Source organism: Ursus americanus, chromosome 24 (genome assembly GCF_024610735.1).
Source record: "Ursus americanus isolate L20-20 chromosome 24, mUrsAme1.1.p, whole genome shotgun sequence".
NCBI lineage: Eukaryota > Metazoa > Chordata > Mammalia > Carnivora > Ursidae > Ursus > Ursus americanus.
The window spans coordinates 12,913,247-12,939,030 of NC_142150.1; the positions used below are offsets into that span (position 1 = coordinate 12,913,247).

Sequence of the window (25,784 nt, forward strand, 5' to 3'; positions counted from 1 at the left end):
AAAAGTACTTGCCATTCAACAGTGAAGTTAGAGTCTAACATGAAATATAATAACCTGTTTATAATGCCTTCATAATAACGTTGTGCATGAAATGAGTAGAGATTTTCAATACATGGAAACTAAAGGTTGATGCTCCATAAATGAGTAATTGAACTGAATAGCTCGTGGATATGAGCCAGTGTAGTGTTTCTTTCATTATACTTTTCTTTTTTTTTTTTTTTTAAGATTTTATTTATTTGTTCGACAGAGATAGAGACAGCCAGCGAGAGAGGGAACACAAGCAGGGGGAGTGGGAGAGGAAGAAGCAGGCTCATAGCAGAGGAGCCTGATGTGGGGCTCGATCCCGGAACGCCGGGATCACGCCCTGAGCCGAAGGCAGACGCTTAACCGCTGTGCCACCCAGGCGCCCCCATTATACTTTTCTGTCTGAATAGACATAGATGCTTATGTTGTTTAATTTGCTAGGTTTCTAGAAATATTACACGTGTATTGTGCAGTTTCTGTATATTACTTACAAGAGGGTAAACAAGTGGAACCAATTTTTGAATACGTACTATGTGGATTGGAGCTATATTCTGAGATGGTTGCCATGTTCCCAGAGTCCCCTCAACACTCATGGGAGAGAGATGGCCCCTAGGCAAAGTTGCCTGTCGTGTTTAGAAACAAACAAACAAATGAATAAATAAGCAACAACAACAACAACTGGGTCGACCTGTATTTTTTAGCCCCTTAGTTCATAAATGATTCATTTTTTTTAAATTCATCTCAATTCCTTAGAGGATATATTATATCTACATTTTAATTTATGAATTCCTAGATGCTCCATATAGTTATACTGCATAATGTTGAAATCAGTTTATTCATTTGCCCTATCTCTATTTATTTATGGAAAAAAATTTAGAGTTTAACATTCTGGGCAATAATGGAGATATAAATATATATATTATATATATATATATTTTTTTCCTGTCACAAAAACACTTCCCAAGAATATAATAAAAGTAATTATTTGTTTTAACACCACCACTACCACCAAAACAAAATAGTAATGTCCTCTATCAGTTTAGGAGCCAAAAAGGAGCTGTCTTCTAAATCACTGACCCTAAACTATTCATAGATAAATAAATATCCAGATCCCATTGACAGCTAATGGATTACCACTGTTTTAAATTGCCAGGGCAGAATATTGAAAACAGTAGCGTCTGCAGCAAATACCACTACGATCATCTTCACTATTATTTCATGAAGGAAATGCTATTTGGACATGAATTGTAGAAAAGAAAAACCTCAGAGACTAGCTAAAATGTTCTTTCATGGGTGCCTGGGTGGCTCAGTTGGTTAAGTATCTGCCTTCAGCTCAGGTCATGATCCCAGGGGCCTGGGATCGAGCCCCGCATGGGGCTCCCTGATCAGTGGGGAGTCTCCTTCTCCCTCTCCCTCTTCCTGCCACTCCCCCCTGCTTGTACTCGCTCTCTCTCTCTGTCAAATAAATAAATAAATAAAATCTTAAAAAAGTAAAATTAAATGAAAAAATAAAATATTCTGTCATGACCACCTTCTTTGTCTTCATCTTCTCTTTTTATTATACTTACAATCATCATAATCATTATCACAAACTTAATTTTACTATACACTTGTGAAAACTTTGTGATTCACAGACATCAACGTGTAAAATGACATTTACGTTAGTTTTAAAAATTACTAAAATCGGGCAAACCTCTTGGGTCCCCTCCCTCCTTGGGAGTTTTGTACTATCACTTTGCTATCTCTCAATAAACCTTGCTTTGCTACCCACAAAAAAAAAAAAAAAAAAAAATTACAAAAATCCCCGATATAGTAATAGCTCAATGGTCTGAAGATTACCCTTCTGATAATCTTAACTTTTCAAAATGACGCCCTAGGAAGCTAAAAGAAAACGAAATGTCAGTGGGGTTTTAGGTCAATGTGCATTACAAAATGTACTCAACGCAAAATGCATTTATTCTTACTTTGCATGCCCTCATCAGATCTTTAGATAGGATTTTGCTTTTTAACTCACTGAACATTAGAAGATGGCTGGAATATACAATGCGGAGAAGTGATGAGTGTGACGAAAATTTCTAAAAAATGTATTTCTACATAACCTTAACTAAGCTCAGGAAATCTAACTGTTCTTGCTCATTTAATGCAGAACAAAGATATGCAGCCTTTTATTATAGTTCCTGAATGAATCATTGCATAACACAAAAACTGATGTTTTAATAATTAATTCAAGTTATGAATAAAAGGTTTAATTATATTCTGTGCATTCAGCATAAATATGCATTAAAATGAACACCCCAAATGGTTAAAATTAGTCCTTTCTGACACTTAAAAAAGGAGAGCGTTAATTATTTGAAAGAGTAGATGTGAACTTGGGCAAATCGTGCACACCATATGTAGTGGTAACCTTTCATTCCCCATTGATATTGGCCAACATTCGTATGGAAAGATAAAGTCTTTTTACCTGAGGGACTGTCCTGGCTATAAATGAGCCCTGGCTAACAGATTGAAGCAGCAGGGGAACAATGCCAATCCACTGTGCATTTGAGGTTGGAGAAGATAACAGAAATGATTCTTTCCTGAAATCAGTAGCACAAAATTAAGGATGGCCATGAAAACCAGCAAATGTCTTGGAGATGAAATTAATGTACCCAGAGAGAGATGCTATGTCTGAAATATCATTATTCGGGGTTACTTGGGGAATTTTGTGCCAGGAGAACAGGGTTGTAATAAATGTAGAATCCTGAGGTAGACGTATAAATTCAGGAGGCTGGGGGTTTCAAGTGAGAGTTTTTATTCTCAAGAGCCAGGATTAACTGTGCACATACAACGATGACTCTTTGTCTTCTTATGCATTATATCATGCATTTCACTTTCAGTAAACATATCAAGGGAAAGAGGATGACTTTTTATGGAAATGAAAAAAATAGTAGCTAGTTTGTAAAAAAACACGAATCCTTGCTTCTTCTGGGTATAGAGTTTAATTGCACAGTTCCGAATTGTTAATATGTCAGACTTTTCCTCCCTGCTTCCCACTCTCCCCCCCTTCCTCTCTCTCTCTCTCTCAAATCACCACTCTCCCCCCTTCACTTTTCCTCTCTCCCTCTTTCCTTGTCTCGTCTTCCTTTCCTTTCTTTCTTTTCATTTTATTTTCTTTTTGTTCTTTCTTATCAATTTCCTGATTCAATAGAGCACAGAATGCAGGTGGTCATGATAGGAGTGTCTATAAAAACAGTTTCTAATATTAGAGCTTGTGGTGGTATATCACAGACAACACTTTTAATTGATGGTGCTTCCAGCATTAGACAAGAATTTAGGAATTATAACACCATCGTAACAGTCTCCCACTTGGCAGACTCTCCTATCTTGCATCATTAGACATGTTCTGAATATAATAAGAAACTGAACTATAGTATAGCTGCAGTTGATTCAGTGAAAGACTCCTATACATTCGATGTAAGCTAGGAAAATTATAGTATTTCAAAAATAGGAGTGGGCTTTATTTGTTGAGAGGACCTTCATAACAACACAGTTTAATGGGATGTAATAGTCCCGTGAGGATTTTGTGTATGTACTATGAACAGCTACTTTTAAAACTGAATTTTATTAAGATACAATTTACATACAATTCACCCTCTTTAAGTATACCATTGGATGGGTTTGATCAATGTGTATATTAAAGACGTGAAACATTTTCATCATCCCCCACATTTCCTCTTGCTGTTTTATAATCTCTGCCACAAATCCCCACCCAGTGTCAACTACTAGCCTGATTTCTTTCCCTATCCTTTGTCTTTTTCAGAGTATCATATAAATGGCATTATACAAAAGATAGCTTCTAGTGACTGGGTTATTTCACATAGTATAATGCTTCTGAAATCCATCCACACTGTTACATGCTTCAGTACTTAACTCACTTTTTTAAATTGCTTAACAGTATTGTAGTATTTCATGAAGGTACCATAAAATGTTTGCTATTCGCCAGTTAATGGACATGAACATTGTTTCCAGCTTTTGACTCTTTTATGAATAAAGATACTATAAACATTCATGTATATATTATCATTTCTCTTGGACAAATAATCTAGAAAGAATTGCTGTATAATACAGTTTGTGTAAGTTTAACTTTATAAGAAACCACCAAACTGTTGCCCAAAGTGACTATACCATTTTACATTCCTATTCACCTATTATACTAGTTTTTTCAATTATCATTTTTTATGTGACTATGTTAAATCTATTTGTGTTTTTGTTCTACTGAGGAGTCAGAACCCGTAATTTTAGATATAGAAGGACAAATAACTGGGGTCGTTATGTTAGAATGTTTGATATTGGGTCTGCTCTGGAGAAATGGGAAGATGGGATTATCATCTGTGGCTCACCAGGTATATTTCCATTAGCAAACATGTCCTGCTGAGAGAAATTTCCTTGGTTTAAAGCCTGTTGTATTTGGCATAGTTGTCTTAAAAAGTGCATTCTTCTACAGAGAAACACCCTTCCCCTCAGCATCTTAGCATTCTAGTTGCTCTCTTGACTTCCTGTCACGTTTGCCTGCTGCCTTCCCTTTAGACGTATGTCAAATTCAAACTTGGTTGTCAACTTTAATTTACACATACTTAATCTTAAAGAAGAAGTAGTTGAAAGTAAGCAGTGAAACTGAGGCATACATATACATAGGTATACTTAGCATCTAAAATTGAATTGTTGGACATGCTCTGGTGACTAAAATTCTCTCTGTGTGTATTTTTTGGGAGCGGATGCTGGGGAGAGAAACAATAAACTACTTTCTTTAAATATTGCCTTTTAAACAGAATGGCTTCTATCATGTGTCAACTATACTCAAATTAAAAAATTAAAGGTTAAAAAGTAAAATTTCTACAAAGAAAAAAGCAATATGGTTCTGTTGCACAGGCTTTGGTTTTGTCCTCCTGCCTAGACTAGCTGGATGGCCAGCATCTAAAGCAGAGATTAAGCTTTTGCTTGACTGTAAAATTAATTCTGGTACAGTTTAAAATACTTTTAATCTTCAGGTTTGAAAATATAAATGAAATTAAGGCACTAACCTATGTTTCTGTTCTTGCAGTCAAAAAAAATCCAAGCCCAGCTGAAGGAGCTTCGTTATGGGAAGAAGGATTTATTATTTAAGGTGAGCATCTTTATCCCTTCCCCCACTACCCTCTTAGTACATAAACTATAATATCATTTAGCTTAAATTTAATTTCTGGATTTTTGTAAGAATTACAGCTGTATTTGACTGCATTGAAGATGCTTTCATTTTCTTGCCTTCTTAATTAATGGAGACAAATGCAGATATGGTTTCCTGGGTACATTCTTAATCAAAGGCAGGCATCATTCCAAAGTGTTTAAAGTCCCTTTGTAACCTTCAATTACTTTAATTCAATATTGAGGAATGTGGTCTTTCAGAATATTTACATTAAGGACAGCATAGATGGAGTGAATTTCCAGAGGCGAGATCCAGGTGATCTACATTCTTGACCTCCAGAGATCCTGCATAAATCTCTTCATTATTAAGAGTCTTTATATTTAATCATTGTTGATTGATTTTAGTAATTGATACTTTTCTTTACAAGACTATCAAGTCAAGGTCTATGTATAGGGAGATATCTGCCACAAACTGGAATAATGACCTCCCAAAGATATCCACTTGCTAATTCCTCATACCTGTGAATCTTATGACAAAGGAGACTGCAGATGTGATTAAGTTAGGGATCTTCAGAGAGGAAGGGTATTCCAAAATATCCAGGTGAAAACTAAATGTAATATACAAGAGTGAGACAAAAAGGCCTAAATAAGAAGATTACGTGATCACAGAAGCTGGAGGAGGAAAGACAATGTGAAGGATTTCCTTCCTATCACCTCCAGAAAGAACCAGCCCTACCAACCCCTTGATCTTAGTCCTATAAAATTGACTTCAGACTTCCAGAACTGTAAGAGAATATAAGTAGTTTTTTTGTTTTGTTTTGTTTTGTCTTTAGCCACTTAGTTCATGGTAGTTCGTTATAACAGCAACGTGAAACTTAGATACTTTCTTTTATCTCCCTTGCGCAGGGGATATAAGAAGTGGGTGCCTTTAATTGTTGTGCTTATGGTCCATGTGCATTTCCAAATGCAATAAAGTGATGGAATATTAGGCTCTTAGAAGTAGGAGTAATGATTTGTTTAATAAACAATAAATATGAATTATATTGTGTGTAATATTTTTTTTAATATTTTCATTACAATGATCAGCTCAATCTACAAGTGCAAGGTCTAAATTGAAGAAGGATAATTCCTCATTGTATTTAATGGTTGGAAAAATCCTGCAATTTTTCCAAAGAAAACAATAAGAAATGACACATTTCTCTTCTTCAGCCCCATTACTTTTGGCTCAGAGTCAGAGGAAGGTGTTCCTATTATGTCAACCAATATTTATTAAATTCTCATTCCATATGACGCATGAATCTGGACATTATCTTCCCATTTACTCTTACATAAATATGCTTCTTGCCATTTCTTTGACCTCATTTACAACAAGATATTCCCCAGCACACCAAGAAAACTGTGAATTAATTCTCATTAATGCTTACAGACCCCTGCCTCTCAACACTCTGTTCATTGTATGTGATAAGTAAATAAAAGTATAAAACCCAAGGCATTTCTCTTTCTACCTTTAATCTTTCATCCTGAGACTCGAGCTCAGGGTATCTTAACTTTTATATTCAGGTTGGCCTTAGCTCTTTGCAGTCATCAACAGTAAATCACTGAAATTGGAAAAGAAAGGGCATGCATGTCTGTCTGTGTGTGTGTATTTTCATTTGTAGAGAAATTTCTAGTTCTCTGTGAATTAGTTTAACTTAATAATATCAGGAGTGTAATAAAACAAGTCCGAGCTCCCTAGAGCTGATAAGTTTTAGGTGGTAGGCTGAGAAATTTATGTGAAGATAGATCATATGAGGCTTTTTAAATCTTTTGAATTTCATTTCCCAAATTGAAGAGTTAGCGAAAGAAAATTTGGGAGAAGAGAATGAGGAGATCCAATAATTTTCAGTGATTTACTTCTTCGTAATATGCCAGTTGTTGAATATACATTAGTAATTTATCAACTTTCAGAAATTACCCAAATCAGGATTTGTTGAAACGCTTTATGACTTGAAAATGAGACGTTATTTGTAAGCCTTGTTATTTCATGTCACTTTGAAAGGAGCACTTATATATGAAATCAGGTGAGTCGTGTATGAATAGACCATGAAGGTACATAAATTAGGATGCGTTCAGCATATACAATCCCCAAAAAGCTGTTTAACAGCAAGATTTGTATTAAATAACATAAAAAGAGGTCTATAAACATGACAGTTTTTTAACTTACTCAGTAGCTAAACAGTGTCAACAGGACCAAGTTTTTTGGTTTTCCTACCTTTGCATATCATGATCCTCAACCTACTAAGTTTCGATCGTGGTTAAAGCTTTATAGGCTGTCTTTGTCCAACTTTAGACAAAGTCAGAGAAGAAAAGGAAGGGGCACTTGTCCTTCAGTGTCCTAATTTTTGTAAAGGAGGAGAGTTTTTTAAGATGTTTCCCCAAACTTGGTCATATATCCGTGCAAAAGACCTGAGGCCTTAGTATTTTCAGGTTCCCTTGTGAAAACGGTTTCTGCTGTGATGTCTTCATTCATTCATCTTGGTGGTATTCACTCATACGATTTGCCTACTACTACATCAACAGTGTACATTTTCTATCTTATGAAAACATATGTCGAATGAATAAATGAGTATATATACACGGGTACATGCATATGCATATGTGCATACGTAAATAGATGTGTCATGGCAGTATGTGGTAGAAACTCACGTCCATAGCCCCCAAGGGGTAGAAACTCACGTCCATAGCCCCCAAGGGGTTTAAACACCATTTAAAGTGGTGTTCAGACCAGCAGCAGCACAGTCCTGGCACCGACAGGCTAGAACCATGACCTGTGACCCAGGGGCAGGGCTCGGAGCATCAGCCCGGTGGTCCTCAGCAATGACAGGTCAGAGCCAGGACCTGGGAACTTGGAAATTCACCCAGGCACTTTTGAAAATGAATCCACAGGATATCTTTGGTAATACTTTGCTGAACTCTGAGATGAGTAGGAGAGAATTCTATTTCAAGTAGTTTCCCTGAAAATCTGCTCAATTTTGAAAAGATTTGATAGTTGGTAATAAAGATAGACTTTGAAGGAGGAATGTGTGCTCCTGAAGCACTTCAATTATATTTTAAAAATAATGGTATGTGCTGACAATTGCCAGACATGTTGATAAATTCAGTATCCTTATTAAAGTTTGAGAGCTGGCTTTTGATTGGGAAGGCTGCCAGCAATAGTAAACATTCTCTACTCAGGAAAGAAGTGAGGCCCTGCTGTGAGTTACCCAAGACGTGTGTTACTTTTTATCCTCCTTGATTCCACTTGGAGATGATATGCTTTGGAATATCTATTCTCTAGTTTGCTTCTCTATTTTGCTTTTTTATATGCACTTGTTTAATTTCAAAGTATTATTTTCTCATTGTAGAAAAATATTTTTAAAAGCTAAAAAAAAAAAAAAAATTCCAGGGTTCCTGGGTGGCTCTCAGTTGGTTAAGTGTCCGACTCTTGATTTGGGCCCAGGTCATGGAATTGAGCCCTGCATTGGGCTACATGCTGAGTGCAGAGTCTGCTTGTCCCTCTCCCTCTGCTCCTCACCCTCCCACCCCCGGTCACTCTTTCTCTCTCTCTCAAATAAATAAATAAAATATTAAAAAAAAAAAACTAAAACTAAACAATCCACTTAAAATCCCATCACTCAAAACACACAATATTTTGATATAATTTATATTTCTGTTTAGTTCCTTTTGTGCTAGGCATAATTTGCCTTTTGATTAATATATATGTTAATATAGATTATATATTTTGCTTTTTCACATAATTTTAAAACATAAAGCATCCTTTAGTGATTTCTTTGTAAAAATATAAATGAATAATTTTTCATATGTGTATGCCGAAGTGTCTCAACTTTAACCTTACAAATATATGTGCAGCTGTCTATTTGTATATGTGTGTGTTGTGATTTTAACTTACACTGTGATGAAAAATGTGTTATTTCCAACTTGAGATATAATTTTTATTGAACATACATATAACTAGAAAATAATTCATTAAAATTATTGAAAAATTGTAATGTTACTGATACCTACTACGTTTTTTGAGTTTAGATTTTTTTTTTACTTTATGGGAGAATAATTGAGGAATGCAATCATATATATTTAAAGTGGTGTTCAGACCAGCAGCAGCACAGTCCTGGCACCGACAGGCTAGAACCATGACCTGGGACCCAGGGGCAGGGCTCGGAGCATCAGCCCGGTGGTCCTCAGCAATGACAGGTCAGAGCCAGGACCTGGGAACTTGGAGGGCAGGGTTCAAAGCAGTGGCAGCTTTGGTCACATTTTTGGCAAAGCACTGAGGCATCCCAACCCCAGAAAGTAGGGTTTGGGGACTCTAGGGACACGTCTCACTGCAGCAATAGCTCCAGCCCAGGGGAGGACTTGCAGCAGCAGGGACTCTGGAAGGGCCCCATCAGCTGGGATCAGCATTGGAGAAGACTGTGTGAATCGTTGGTAGCAAAGGCTGCAAACTTCATAGCAGGCCCATATGCTGGGCTTCTCTTGTTCTCCCTTTCCCTGTGGGGTGAAATTTCTCTGTGGGGATTCCTCCTGGCACTGGGTTGCCCTGGACCGGGGGATGGGGTGACATAGATAACATGCTTCCTATGGTTTTCTATGCGGCCATGCTCAGTTTTTGAGTTCCACAGTGTTTTGGCTGCTTTTTTGTAGTTCAAAGCTTTTCCTGAGCTATTTTCATCTGTCTGTAGTTGTTTATTTATTGTTTTTGTGGGAGAGACAAGTGGGGGACCTCCTGACCCCCAATCTTGCTGATCTCATCCTTTTTATGGCTGTGTGATATTCCATTGCCTGTGTGTGTGTGTGTGTGTGTGTGTGTGTGTGTGTGTGTGTGTGTGTGTGTGTGGTTACTTCCATATCTTGGCCATTGTAACTTTTAAAGATCGCAAGTGTTGGCTAATAAAAGTTGCTAAGCTTTTAGCTGTTCACTTAGGTTTACAAACTTAAGTTCACTTTATGATTTTTCACCATGGAAAGAGACAAGATGGCCTTTTCATTTCACTTCACAAAAAATAGGAAACAGGATAAGAATCACTATGCCTTCTATATACTTAACATTTTATGCTGTACCCAGTGCTGTTATGAACATTATTACATCCTCATCACAACCCCTATAAGACAGAGAAGAGAAGTTATGGGAATCCATCTAACAATGAAGGAGTTGAGGCCTTCAGAAGTTTGACAATGAAGTCCACCAAAATATTTATTTAAAAAAACCAATTTGTTAATAAATTGAAACTATCATAGTAGATTCACTCATTCATTCATTCATTTAAAATTGAGCTGACTTGTTGGTATCATGTCAAGTATATTTGACTGAGATTTATAGTTATTACTTTGATAACTATTTCACAGTATATATTTATATCATTGTATCGACATTCTGATATTTATTCCAGCATATTTGGTGACAGGCCAGATGTACCCATTCCCTCTGAAACTCAGACATCAACATGGCATGTGTTCTCTTTCGTCTTTTCTCTAGAAACCAGATGTGCCCAACTTGATATCCCCACTGGTGTTCGCTCCTAAAGGCAGGAACATTGCCACATGAATTTCCTTGTATGAATACCAACAAATGTCGTATCATTTCTTGATGATTTGAGTCTTCTATAAGCAGTTGCCCCGTAATTTTTAAACCCCTGTGTAATTTAAGGTAATTTTTATGCATCTGCCTCTCATTATCTTACATTTATCTCATTTATGTGTTAAACCACTTTTTAATGAGCAAAGCATTTTTGGTGCCAATCATTTGTTACAAATGTCAAATTATCTCCAGTGAAATGAGCTTTGGCCCTAAAATGTAGGCAGAAAAGGTGGAGAAAGGTTTCACCTTGGAGAAAAGGTGAGAAGGGTTGCTGATTTTACTTTCTTACTTGATTTGACAAACTTTAAGGTTTTCAAAACACATTCATTTGTGACTCAAAATAATTCTGCAGGTCAGTTGGGGCAGGTAATAATGTCACCTTGTCATGCATCAGAAAAACAAAGCCTAGAGATGTTAAAAGACTTGTCTGAAATCACAAAACTAGTAAGTGGCAGAGTTTTTATTCTAATCTCGGTCTTTGACTCCACTATATTACATTTTTCCTAGTTATATTCTATTTTGTTTCCTAGGGTTATTTATAGATTATACTTTCAGGAAATATTTTCTAATGCACTCAGAGATCTAAAAGGCAAACATGTATAGCTAGAAATATAACTTAATGACAAAAAATCCCATAACATCTGTTGGCAACTAAAACTCAATGCATTTCCTTAAAAACATAAGCATTTTTCAGCGCAAAAATATGCTGCTTTCAGTTTAGAATTGGCAATTGCTTGGGACAGAGGTTTCTTTTCTGATTCTCTATATTCTTGTGATCCACCCTACATGTTTTTAAAACTACAGAATAGAGTATGTTCTATGGGTAGGACACAAGAGAAAATTAACTGGCCTTCTCCCAATCAAAACAACTTTTCAGCCTTGTTGGATTCATGCTTAACACACAAAAGCCAACAAGCCTAAACTCATTTATTGTTTTCATTATGCATCTGATAATGGAGTAGACATGCAGGTTATAAAAAGGACACAGATGTGTCTTATCAGAAGTTGTAACGAATTGAAATTTAGTAAACATTAAATTTTCTCCAAAAACATTGGGATTCTCCAAAATCCAGTTTTGGTGAAAATCACCAAAAAGCGCAGGACTTTTTAAGAAAAGAAGCTCAGAGTTTTAAAGTGATATAGCTATGATGACACAACTTCCGTCTGAGTTTGGTGACTTCATGTTCACTCATTTGTTCAAAAGTATTGATTGAGCATGTGTTATCTGTCAGGCACTGAGCAAAGTTCTTTCCATTTGAATAAGATGCCATCATGCTTCAGTGAGGGATTTGAAGTCAATGAATGCATTTCAGGAAGGTATTGACTCCTCAGAATTTGCTCAGAATTTTCATGAGTTTTCATAAGCATTACTCTTAGAATGAAGTTTGTATAAATTATCAGATTATCAAATGTTCTACAAATATCCAAAGTTTAATAGTTTCGGAACCATTGCTTTACATATTGGCTCTTACCTTCTACCATTCTAAGCTGTTACTGGGCATAAATCGTATTTGTTCCAAGTTTCTTTTCTCTCTCTTAATCTGTTCACTTATTTGAAAACTGAGATGTGATCTCTGCCAGGCTGATGGTTATGTTAGAAACGATTTTTAGAAAGGGTTTATAACTTTAAATAATGTTTTTAAATTTTACCATTTTAACCAAATTTTGCCATTAGCTCAGGAATCAAAAAAAAAAATGTTACACCCTATCACATAGGAAAATGAAATAAAAATGAAATAAAATATTTTAAAATATTAACAATATTATTACTTGAAATATTTTAAGTGCACTTGTGAATACATTTTAAAATGTGTGTGTCTTTGTATATTCCCACCCCATACCCTGTGCCTACTTCACAACTTGCTAATGTGTCATGGGGCTCTTTCCCACTGAGCTTACATCTAGCCTCAAAATCATTCTCCTTCCAAGATGTGAAGCAGATCCTAAAGGCCAGTCACAGTTGGCACTCAAGATAAACCTATTTGCCATTCCTGAATGAGCTCTAAATATTTTGCCTGTAGCCAGTCTTCAGTTTCAGCAGAGCTATTCTGGAAGATTTCCACACCATTGTCTTACTGTCCCAGGAAATAATAATTGTTACATGTATTTCAAAGAGAAGTGGTCTTTACGCTAAGGAATGTTAGAGAACAAGGCACAAGCGGGAATCTTTGTGTAGAAAATCACAATGAAGACACTGAACTTTAGATCAGCCCTCGAACGGTTCTTCCTTGTTCTGAGAGGGTGGGGTGATAGATCGCTGACCTTCCCTACCCATTCTCATCGTATTTATCATGTTGCATGTGTGTCTTGGCCTAACAAGCTGCCTCCCTCTCCCCACAGAGAGGGGCCCCAATCTCTTTATTAGTTTCAGCTGGCTGCACTTTCCTTGCTTGGAGCATATGTAGAGCAGTGGCACCATCATGAGACCTTGGGGGGAAATCACTCTCCTTCTGGGACTTGCTCAGTATACAGCCATTTCAGACCCAAGCAGGACATGTGCCAACTGAGGCACTGGTTTCTTTAGGTCCTAACTGGTTTCATTTTCAGTATGTTTAAATATAAATATATATTATATTATATTATATTATATTATATTATATTATATTATATATATTATATTATATTTCAATGTGAGGCATCTTCTGTTTCTTCTGAGCACACTGAAAATTTAATACATGTTTCTGATGAGAACTCACCTTAGGTTCTAATTTATAGATTAGCAGTTATGGCCTTTGGTAGTCAAATTTGAGTACCCGATAGAAGTATGGCTCAGGGACATAAAACATCCTCAAATAGCTTTTCATCTCTAAAACATAGAAAAATCACAGTATTATCTCTAAAAAGAACAGTGAAGAAAACATACAGTAATTTCAGTCATTATGCAATTTTTTAAAAATGCCTTGTTTCCATATCCTTTATCTTAATGGCAATGCCAAATACAATTTCAGAAAACAAGAGCAAGTTTTTCTTCTTTGAATACTTCTTTTGGCAACACATTTGGATGTTCCCTTTGTCATGGCAGGAGACATTTCAGAAGTATATTTGTGACTTGATTTATTTTATCTCATTTCATTGCTGTTACGCAGTTACTAGGGTGTTTGTTAACCTACACATAATAACAGAGAAGAAGCCAATTACCTCTGAAGGTAATTGCATTGGAAGCTGCTGCAACAGACACAATTTAGAGTAATATTTAAAAGGAGAGTTCTCCATAAATTTCATAGTTTATAACAAGGAATGTACAGCTTCTGAAGGCGTGAGAAGAATGCCTAAGTAGTACCCACTGGGAGTCTTTCACTCCAACAATGCTACCACTTATTGATTGGCCCTGGACTATCTCATAATTTTTTTTTTTTTTTTACATATTTGTAACAAGCGATTTTTTTATTTTTTAATTTTAATTCAATTAATATATAGTGTATTATTAGTTTCAGAGGTGTAGAGTTTGGTGATTTATCAGTCTTATATAACACCCATTGCTTATTGCAACATGTGCCCTCCTTAATGCCCATCACCCAGTTACCCCATCCTCTCACCCCCCTCCCCTCCAGCAACCCTCAGTTTATTTGCTATGATTAAGAGTCTCTTATGGTTTGTCTCCCTCTCAGATTTTATCTTGTTTTATTTTTCCCTCCCTTCCCCTATCCTGTTTTGTTTCTTAAATTCCTCATATGAGTGAGATCATATGTTAACTGTCTTTCTCTGATTAAGTCATTTCGCTTAAAGAGAGATTCCAGGTATCTTAGCCTCTACCACTGTGATTTAGCCTTAACAACCCCATTTTAGAAACAAGTTAGATCAACTTACTACATAAGTCTTCACCAACAGAAGAACCTTCATATTACAAGGGTCCTGTAACACCTTCCATTCCGGTCCCTTGCATGAAGTGGCTCATCTTCCTGACGGCATTGCCTTTCATTCTAAATGTTTAGTGATTAAGATTCTCAACATTCCAAGGCAGATTTTTTTCCTTCTTACAAAATTCTGACTGTTGGAGAATGCCTTTCTCACTTCTGATCATAGTTGATTCTTTTTTAAAGATTGATCAGAGATTTGTTTTTTTTAATGAATTCATTTTATTGTTTTTTTTTCATTTTTAAATTGACATTGTGTGTTAACTGCACTCAAATAAAAAATACATATTGATTTTTTATGTGCTATCCGAGTCCCACAGAGATGCCAAGCTCATATCTATAAAGTAATATTTTCCACAGTTTTCTTGTTTTGATTCCTTCTTTACTCTTTGTCTCTATTTGCTCTTTCTATTCTCTGTGCCCACTCTTGTAAAGACTCCTTCAAGAGAATTTAAGTTCATGATGTAATTGTTTTTCAGTACTAGGAACATTTGTGGCTAGAGTAGGATTCAATGTATTGTTAATAGTAAAATAAACCGGGAAGGTAAGTGGGGTGTATTATTGGAGTAGGCAGTGAAAATCATTTCAGTGCTCTGAAACCACGCTACTTAGAAGCCAAAATTTACAGAAGCCAAAATTTACAGTCACCAACATACACTTCTCAGTTTTTTTCTCAATTGTATAATCTCTTCTGTCAAAGTCACAACTGGCATATCCTACCACCCTGTCCCCCAACCATTGCTACTCCACTTTTGAAATGGAGGCTGAAAAGATCCATGTGGGTTATGTTAAATGATGTATGGAAATATTTTGGGTAAAATCTTTTTGCATAATCATTGCTGCTTGTGACAAGTCGGGCAAACCACATAGCACAATTAAGAAGCCCCTACTGTGGGATCTAGTGCACATTACATGGTCCCGGAGAAACACAAACACATTGGGGCGCCTGGGTGGTTCAGTTGGTTAAGCATCTGCCTTTGGCTCAGGTCATGATCCCAGGGTCCTGGGATCAGCCCACATCAGGCTTTTTGCTCAGCAGGGAGTCTGCTTCTCCCTCTGCCTGCTCTGCCTGCTGCTCCCCCTGTTTGTGCTCGCTCTCTCTGACAAATAAATAAATAAATAAAATCTTTAAGAAAAAGAATGAAATTGTTGGAATATATATTTTCCTAATAATTTTTTTACAAGAGTTTCTTTATTAAAGAAAAGAAACCAACGTAGAGACCAAGAACTGAATGCTATTTCTTAACATAATTGCCCTTGACCATTGCCTGGAATGTAAGATATGAAAGATTACATTCTCTTTTCCAACCATCTTTAGCATAGTTTTCAGGAAAATGACACATGGAAATTGTCTTTAATCTTAGATGTGTAAGAATCCTTTGCTATAATAATTTGGTTTCATTCATGGTTTTATCTTGGACAAATTTAATATGCTGATACACTGATAATTTACTCATTAACATCTTTAAAATCTTCTAAAATAATATTATTAAAAATGGATTTTTTGGTCCATCTCAAATTTAGCAGGAACTATGTTAACTTGATATTGTATCACTCCTCCTTTCTTTATGTATTAAATTTGTTATTAGTTTAGATAAATTGTGGGTAATAGTGATCCCATATTTCCATTTTCATTTATTTGAGCCCTTTTAATTGCATGCTGCTTGGATTTAAATGTTATGTTAGTCTGCAAGAGTTTGGTCCCAATCAAGCAGTCTTATAGGTTGCCTGTTCAACTCTGGTTATTATAGTGCCCTGCTTCACTAAATGAGGATGCTGGTTGGTGTTTCATAAATTTTAACACAGGGGTCACCTGTGTGTCTTTTTAAAAGCACAGTCTGATTCAGTAGGTCTGGGATGAGGTTTGAGATTCTCCATTTCAAGCAAGTCCCTAGACATTGATGACTGTGACGATCTATGGGCCACACTTTAAATTACAAGGCCCTAGGCATTTAATTAATCTGGTGTAAAAGAGGGGTTTGTTGTTTTGTTTTGTTTTTGTTTTCTTTTTAAGTAATCTCAACACCAAGCGTGGGGCCGAAACTCACAACCTCAAGATCAAGAGTCACCTGTTCTACTGGCTGAGCCAGCCAGGCACCCCCGTTTTTCTTCTTAATTTTAAAATTCTGTAGACTTTGTGGTAGTAGAAAGAACCAGCATTTGAAATCAGGTAGTTAGAATTCCCCTTCAGCCTTCAGCCTTTTCACTTAACTTGCTAGGGTTTCTTTAGTACACAGTCCTCTGAAAGACGATATTTGTATCGATTATTTAATACCCCCCCCACACTTCTTTTTTCCCCAGTCATCACAGCTGACGTTTTGTAACAGGCATGGGGAAATCAGAGTTGGATGAAGGTTGTCCTGCCCTCAGTCTAGTAAGGGTGATGGGCTAGTTTACAATTAATTTTTATATAATATGGTGTTTTATAAGTACTTTATTTACTGCTCCGGGAGGAGGGGGTCGAAGAGGGGATGGTCAAAGATCAGTAAACGTGTTACTACTACGTTAGGATAAATTTCATGGAAGAATGGCAGTGGATTAGACCTTGAAGGCAGTACACCAAAGCCGAGGCTTGGTGGGTACTCAGTAAATATTTGTAGAAATGAAGAAAAGAAAAAAGGAAGGAAAGAGTCAAATGAGTAAGTGAGGAATGCTGTCTTCATTTAGAAAACAGTCTAACCAGAGGTAGGGCAGTTTGGACGTGTGTTAGTATTAAATAAATCATCGTAGGACCTTTCTGAAATGCGTGGTACATGGGGAAAGAGGCAAGAGAAGAGACTGGGAAGACAGGATGGCACCAGATCACGTGGGGCATTGATGGTGATGATAGGGGTTCTTACAGAAAAGTGGCAATAATTATGTAAATATTGCTTTTCTTTGTTGGTGGGGAAAGGAATTCAAGTTCCCCCTGACTTGTATATGACAACTAGCTTCCCTCTCTGACTTGTTCTTCTCCCATGCATGGGGCCTGGGTGCGTCCTGTCATTCCAGCCAGCAAGCAAATGCCAGCCACAAGCTGATAACAATGTACGTGGCTCTGAATGACCAGCGGGCCCACGGGTTCTGGTTCTAGTTCTGTGTGGGTGTGTGCATTTTTCTTTTACTACTTACCAACTTAAATGTCTTTTGACTTTAAAGTGAATATAGGAAAAAAGAAGAGAGGAAAAGAGGCTGATGATATAGAAGCATTGTGCTCAGAAAATAGGTCAAAAACAAACACAAAAAACCCACAGCCTAATACTTTCATATTTCTTTTTAATAAGCAATTTAATGAGAATGGAAACTGCATTGCTACTTAATGGGGTATACAATTTTTCTCATTTAATGTTATCTACTAGTCTGTGAAAGGAGAAGTAGATTCAAATATTCTGAGTAATAAGGAAAAAAACCAGAGCACTTGGATTGGTCTCCACTATTTTAGGCATTTATTAAGCCTGTGTTTTATGCACAACCGAGTTTGCCGTCTTTACTTCCAACCCTTGGAAAATTCAGGAGAATGCGGCAATTAAAAGCAGAGAGTGGACCCAGGCCTCCGTGTTGAATACTTGACTGTCGATTTCAATATGGATTTGAACAAGATAAATAAGCATGTATCTCTTTATTTCTCATCTGTAAAATGATATTAATTATAGCTTCTATATCATACAGTTCGTTGGAAAATCTAGTGAGTATTTACAAGTAAATTATCAACTTATAATAGTGTCTGGCACATATTAATTGCAAAAGTACTAGCGATTGTTGTTCAAAAACAGGAAGTGAAATTTTACTCTCTTTCAGTCATAATAATGGGTTCTAGCAGAAGCTTAATAAAATACGTGCTCTTCCTACTCTTCGGTGAGTGGCAGCTCCCTGAGCTGTTTTCCCGACTGCAGAATGGAAATCATCACTACACTGTAGACACGGTGCATGTACTGCTACAGTGTGTGAATTGGCACCTAGTAGGCACTCAGCAAAGGCCGGTTGCCTTCATCTTGCTTCTGGTTTGTTCTCTGAACATATGCTGACAGAAATAGAAAGATAAACTCTTTCCCCCTTTTTTCATGTTGCTCATAGGCAAGCCTGAGAGAGGATTGAGATGTACTGTTGTATTTAGGTAGGAGGGACATAAATGGAATCCACAGGATATCACATTGGGCACAGCATCCGGAATCCTCTCATTACCTCAAGGGAAATGGGGAAAGTCAGTTTCTTTCCAGCCTCCGTATGTGAAGGTGCCGTAGCACCTGAAGTGTTGGCTATCAGTGCGTTACATTTCATAACCCTACCGGGATGTCTCTCATATCACAGCTGCGTTTCTCTTTCTTTAATACTAATTATAATTTTGTAAAACAGTGGGTTTGTATTCACCATTTTATACAATAAATTATAGTATCATTTCTTACTTTGAAGTTTCGTCTCTTTAGTCTCTCTGTTGAGAAAAAGGAATATTAATCACAAACTCTAATTGCACAGATATGAAAAAGAAAAGCTAGTCTGTAAATCAGAGCTAATATGCGAGGGTAAAGCAGGAATTAATGCATTTGGTAGATGTCTCTCAGACAACTTCTATGTGTCAGACACTGTTAAATGCAGTCGGTGTAGCAGAAAATAATCTGAATAAAGCACTTTCTACAGGGAGTGTATGTCTATTTCATGTGTAGTGTAGACTTTTGGTAATGCCTTACTTCAGAAGTATCATCATTTACACCGGGGTTTTGTGATCTAACCTCTCACATACTCTTTAAACCCACCAGAATGATGGGGGATACTTCCTTCTTACTTTTCCTTTTATGAATTCTTTTAAAATCAGTTCTATTGATGTATACCTTTCAGTCAATAAGATTCAACATTTTAATTGGACATTGTATTGAATTTTGACATACACACACACCCATACACACACGCACACACACAGTGTAACTGTCAACATAATCAAGATATAGAACATTGCTGAAATCTCAAAAAAGTTGTCTTGGGCCCCTTTGCAACCAGTCCCCCCCCCCATTCCAAAACTATTGCTGTGCCTTTTTTTTGGTTTTTGGTTTTTTTAGCATTTTATAGAATAGGAACACTCAGCATAATATTTTGAATGTATTCGTGTTGTTGTATCTGTCAATCATTTGTTTGTTTTTAATTTCACTTCATCTATTTCCTTAGATGGATACACCACTTTTTTTTTCTCCATTTACCAGTGAACTGATATTTGGGTTATTTCTAGTTTGGGACTATTATGAATAATGCTGCTATGAACACTCACACAGATGTCTTTGTATGGACATGTATTCTCATTTTTCATGGATAAAACTTGGAGCAGAATAGTTTGGTCATATGGTATATTTACTTTTATAAGAAATTGCCAAATCTTTTCTGAATTGGATGTACATTGCATTCCAAGCAATGTAGAACAGCAAATATAAGAGAGGTATGTGCTCTTTCTGCCAAAATTTGCTTCGGTCAGTCTTATAGATTTTACCCTTTCTAGTACATGCGTATTGTAGAACATACGGTTATAATTTGCATTTCCCTAAGACTAATGATGTTAAATACTTTTCATCTGCTTCTTTTACATTTATATGTCTTCTTTGTTGAATGTTTGTTCAAATGTTGTGCTCTTTTTGAACAAAAAATTGTTTTATTTTTGTATTGGATTGTTTTTCAATAATTGATTTATAATGGTTCTTTATAGATTCTAGGTATAAGGTCTTTATGAAATACATATTTTGCAACTGATGTCTCCCAGTATGTGGCTTAGCTTTTCATTTTCTTAACTGTGACTTTCAAAGGAAAAAAAAAGAAACATTTTATTTTTTTATTAAGTCAAAGTTATATTTTTCTGCTATCAGAGCTAAGAAATATTTGCCAAACCGAAGGTCATAAAGGTTTGCCTCTGTGCTTTCCTTTAGATGTTTTATACTTTTTGGCCCTTATATTTAGGTCTAAGCTCTACCTCAGGTTGAATCATGTGTAAGGTTGGGTTCACGGATTAAGAAGTTTCTTTCTTCATTGACATTCAGTTTTTTTCAGGTTCATCATAATTTTTAGCAGAGTAATGACTGAGCTGAGAATTGACCAACTGATGGGTATAAAAACACCCTGAGGAGGGCATGGATTCTTAGGCCATTTAATTCACGGATCCCTGCATAAGGAATCCTATAAAACTCCTTTGATCGACGTGTGTGGTGATTCTCTGTTCTTACAGTACAGCACAGCAGTGAAGTATCTGAATCTAGAATGTAAAGAACTCAAAAAATCCTGGGTTTGCCACCGACGAGAGCGATTTGGAGCAAATTTTTCAACTTATGGGTCTTAACTTCCTGTGTAAAATTGGGGAACTTCATAGCTTTGTGCAATGCCTAGCAGAAAATCCAATGCCTTGTAAGTGGTATGTCCTATTATCCTTCTTCTTTTCCTCCTTCATCTTTTCCAGTAGCTCCTTGTTTCAGTCAGAGCCAGTGCGCTTGCCCCATTCTCCTCTATACTGCCGTAGTGCTCTGAGCTCAACAGGTCCCTGCTGCATTTTACTGGAGTTCTCTGTGTTTCTGCCCCCTTTTCCTATAAGACTGAAAGATCTTGTTTTGAGGGACATTCATCTAATACTGACTTACTTAATTTATTTAATAAAAAATATACTGAGTGACATCATCCCTGTATTACGTATTTCCCTGACAGTGCCATAGTCAAAAAATAGGTAAGGTATGGTTTTTCCATTTAAAAAGTCCAGGGGCACCTGGGTGGCTCAGTTGGTTAAGCATCGGACTTCTGGTTTTGGCTGAGGTCATGATTTTAGGGTTGTGAGATAGAGCCCCACATCAGGTTCTGTGCTCAGTGTTGTGTCTGCTTGAGATTCTCCCTCCTTTTCCCTCTGTTCCCCTTCTCCCCCCACTCACTTGCTCTCTCTCTCTCTAAAATAAATATAAAATCTTTAAAAGTCCACAAATAGTAGCAGCAACTATTATTTTAACTGTCTAGTATTGACCAGGCAACATGCTGCTAACTCACACACTCATGATCCCATATAATCCTCACAACTCCTTAAGGCAGTGGTTCCCAAACTTGTCTGTGAAGTATTACCAGGTGGAGATTTTTTTACATTTCAAAAACCCAGGTGACATCCTAGACCAATTAAATAAAATGTCTGGAGATGGGACAAAGACATAAGTTTTTTTTTTTTGAAGCTTCCTAGTAAATTTCAATGTGCAGACAAGGTTGTGAACCAGTTTTAAGGTCACTCCTGCTATTATTAACCACAGATTTTAGATGAGGTCATTGCGATTCTAAGAGATTAAGGTACTTTGATTGCAGGACCCAGGCATCCAAACATCCCGTTATATAAATTTCAATTAAGTGGAAGATTGGAAGTGTGTAGGAATTGATATAGAGAGTTGGAAAATTGGAAAACCTAATATCTCTTTTGGGGATGGTTGAAGGTGTAGCATTGTGGCTGGAACATTTAAGAAACATTTCGAAGAGAAGTTGAGTGTCAACTGAGTTTGGAAAAAGAAGTAGTTATGCAGGTAAAAAAAAAAAAAAAAAAAAAAAACCCAAAAGCCTGGGGAAGTTTCCTTGGGGGCAGATGGAACAGCCTGGTCAGAGGCCTGAGATCTGAGAAGACCTGGGGAGTTGGCATTTGGCAAATAGTGGGCGGAGCTAGTGGTGACCTGGCGATAACTGAGACTTGGAGTCAGAGCTGAAAGATGTGCTTACGTCAGGTTTTATAGTGTCTTGTGTTCCAGGATAAGGGCTTTAAATGTTACTATTTCTTAGCCTTGCTGGATTTAATTGAAGATTAATATGGATAAATTCACCTTTACGTGCATTATATGCTCATATTTACGTTTATGCAAGGTTTTGATTTTGAGTACACTGCTCTGAAAAGCAGTGAGTGCCAATTCTTCTCTTTAAATCTCTGCAGTGAAATCCTAAATTCTTTGCAAGCTGGAAACCACATTTCAACATTAATTGCCAGATGCCACTGGCAAGAAGCACATTTCCCTGAATAGACTCCTACTTGCCAGTTCCAGAGATTAGCAATATAATTGGATGTCACAATGCATCCTTCCCGCATCTTCCTCCACTCCTCCCTGCTGTTTTCATAACAAGAAAACCTGAAAGGAATGAAGCAGGTGATCTTGCTTGTCTAATTCTGGAACTGAGAAGCCTACAATAAGAGGCAGAGAGATGTTTCCAGCATAAGCGCACATTTATTTATAACCACACAGAAAAGCAATTGAAGTTTCCTTCTAAATATTTCTCTACATCCTCCCATCCTTTGTGTGAGTTCAGACTCTCTCCACCTCTCCTGAATCACTGGCAGGGCTCCCTGACCATCTTTTCCTCCTCCCAGCTATCATCCCCACTGTTGTAAGAAGAATTGTCTGCTCAAATTTTAAAGTTGCCCAGTATTCCATTTATAAACCCCTCATTATCTGTCCAGTCCTTACAGGGTTAAGTGCAACCTCCTTGGTATGGCTTGCAAGGCTCATCCCTCCCCACCTCTGCAGTCTCATCAACATTAAATACTGAACCGGAGAAGTCATTCATTTCTTGTAGCTTTCCATTTCTTACTTCTGTTATTCTTCTCTTTTTTTTCTTTGCCTGACCTGTCTTTCCAGACTTTCTTCACTTGGCTAATTCTTCATAATTTTAAAAAATAGTTTTAATTGAGGTATACTTCATATAAAATAAATTCCCCATTTACAGTGTAAAATTCAGTGGTTTTGTTATATTCACAGGCTTCTGCAACTATCACCAGAATCCAATTTTCGAACATTTTCATCACTGCGAAAAGATACCCATGTCTATTAGCAGTCACTGTCTCTTCTCCTTGTCCCCTAAACCCTTGGCAACTGCTAGTCTCCTTTTTGTCTCTGTATGTTTCACATTTTAAACATTTTATATAAATAGAAGCATAATATTTGATATTTTGTAACTGGCTTCTTTCACTTAGCATAATGTTTTCAAGGCTCATTCATGTTACAGCATATCTGGTCGTCAAATTATAGACATTAGGTTCCTTCTACTTTTTGCATATTATGAATTATGCGGAGACAAAATAGATTTGGTTCTTGCTTTTGATCCACTCTGACAATCTGTGTATTCTGATTGTATTGTTTAATCCATTTACCTTTAATATTGTTTATATAGTCGGATTTAAGTGTGTCATTTTTCTTTTGTTTTCTTTGTGTCTCATGATGACTTTGTAACTCCGGTGCTATTTTACTGCCTTCTTTTGTATAATTCAATGGTTTCTAATGTAACATTTTAATTCCTTTTAATTATTTAACTATCTTTTTTCTGAGCTATGCTTTTAATATTTCTTTTAGGACTTATGACATACATCAAATTATCAGTATCTACTTTAGATTTATAGTAACTTATTTCCAGTGAAGGATGTAAATTTTATACCTTTATAATTCTATCCCCTCCACATACACCCTTTTATTTTCTATTCTTTTTATTCATATCATGACCGTATGTGTTATCTTTTGTCTTTTAAAGAAGTTGAGAAGAAATTATATAATTTTAGAATGTGTCTTATTAGCCTTCTTATTTGTGATTTTTGTTTCTCTTTATTTTCTTTATTTCTTCCTCTAAGTTCAAGTTACCAAAAAGTGTCCATTTCTTACTCCAGTTCACCTGTTCCCATCCCTCTTGTTTGCTGTTATTGTCAAATAGATTATATCTATATGTTACAGAAAAAAATAAGACAGTAGTTTATAAAAATATGTATTTATGTAAAAAATATACATGTGTGTATAAATATTCTGCAGTTGTTTCCAATTAGTTTAAAGAAGAAAAGAGATGTAAATATACTTTTAAAATTACTTAAGTACCTTTACCAGTGCTTTTTCTTCGCCATGTGTATTCAAATTACTCTATGCCATCACGCCATCACTTATTTCAGTCTAGAAACCTTCCTTCCATGTTTCTTGGAAGGCAGACCTGCTGTAACAAAGTGTCTGTTTTTGTTCACGTGGGGATGTTGATTTTGCATTCATTTTTGAAAGATAGGTTTTCTGAATTCTTGGGTGAATTCTTTTTCCTTCACTCTTTTGAATGTGTCCTTGCATTGCCTTATGGCCTTTCCTATGAGAAGCCAGTTGGTCTTAATAGGGTGGTCTCTTACACAGGATGAGTTGTTCTCTTGATGCTTTCAATGTGTTCATGGCACTTGGCAGTGACAAGTCTGAGCCTGGATCTCTTTGAAGTTTTTTGTTGTTATTGTTGTTTTTGAAGATTTTATTTATTTGTTAGAGAGAGAGAGAACATGAGCAGGGGGAGGGATGGAAGAAGGGGCAGAGGGACAAGCACTCCCCACTGAGTAGATCCTGACCTGAGCAGAAGTCAGATGCTTAACTGACTGAGCCACCCATGTACCCCTGGATCTCTTTGAGTTTATGCAGTATGGAATTTGTTAAGCTTGTTGGTTGTGTTAATTTTTTTTTCCCAAATTTGGGAAATTGTCAGCTATTATTTCTTCAAATATTTTTTTTTCCTTTAGTGCTGTCCTCTCCTTCTGATAGTTCATTTATGCATATATCAGCATGCTTAATTGTGTCCCATAATGTCTTTTGAGGTTCTGTTCATTTTTTAAATTTTTTAAACATTTTTTAAGGTTTTATTTATTTATTTGAGAGAGAGAGACAGAGATAGTGAGAGAGGGCAGGAGCAGGGAAGAGAGGGAAAAGCAGGGAGCCCCACATGGGAATGGCTGGATCCCAGGACTTTGGGATCATGACCTGAGCTGAAGGCAGACGCTTAACCAACTGAGCCACCCAGGTCTCCCTCTGTTCGTTTTTGTTTGTTTGTTTGTTTGTTTTTTAATTTTTTCTTCTCTCTGTTTTTCAACTGCATAACTTCTGTCAGTCTAACATCACTTTTGCTGATTCTTTCTTCCTCCACGAAAGTACACTGTTCAGCAAATTGGTGATTTTTTTAATTTATTTACTTTTTTTTTTTTTTTTGGTTATTATACATTCAGCTCCAATTTCCCTTTTGTTCTTTTCAGTAATTCCAATCTTTTTACTGGTCTTCTCTCTTTGATGAGACATTGCCCTCATTCCTTCATTTGATTATTTAAGCATTGTTTCCTTTAGTTCTTTGAGCATATTTATAGTAACTCCTTTCAATTCTTTGTCCGCTTTGTCCACCAT

At 36.5% G+C, this 25,784-nt stretch overlaps 1 protein-coding gene across 1 annotated transcript in view; it reads left to right on the forward strand.

Moving 5' to 3' along the window:
- LUZP2 (leucine zipper protein 2) overlaps positions 1–25,784 on the forward strand; it is a 464,145-nt gene that overhangs the window by 333,745 nt on the left and 104,616 nt on the right. The window contains exon 7 of the mRNA XM_087855355.1: positions 5,105–5,167. Within this exon, the coding sequence (XP_087711481.1) occupies positions 5,105–5,167 (63 nt within the window). The remainder of the gene's footprint in view (positions 1–5,104; positions 5,168–25,784) is intronic.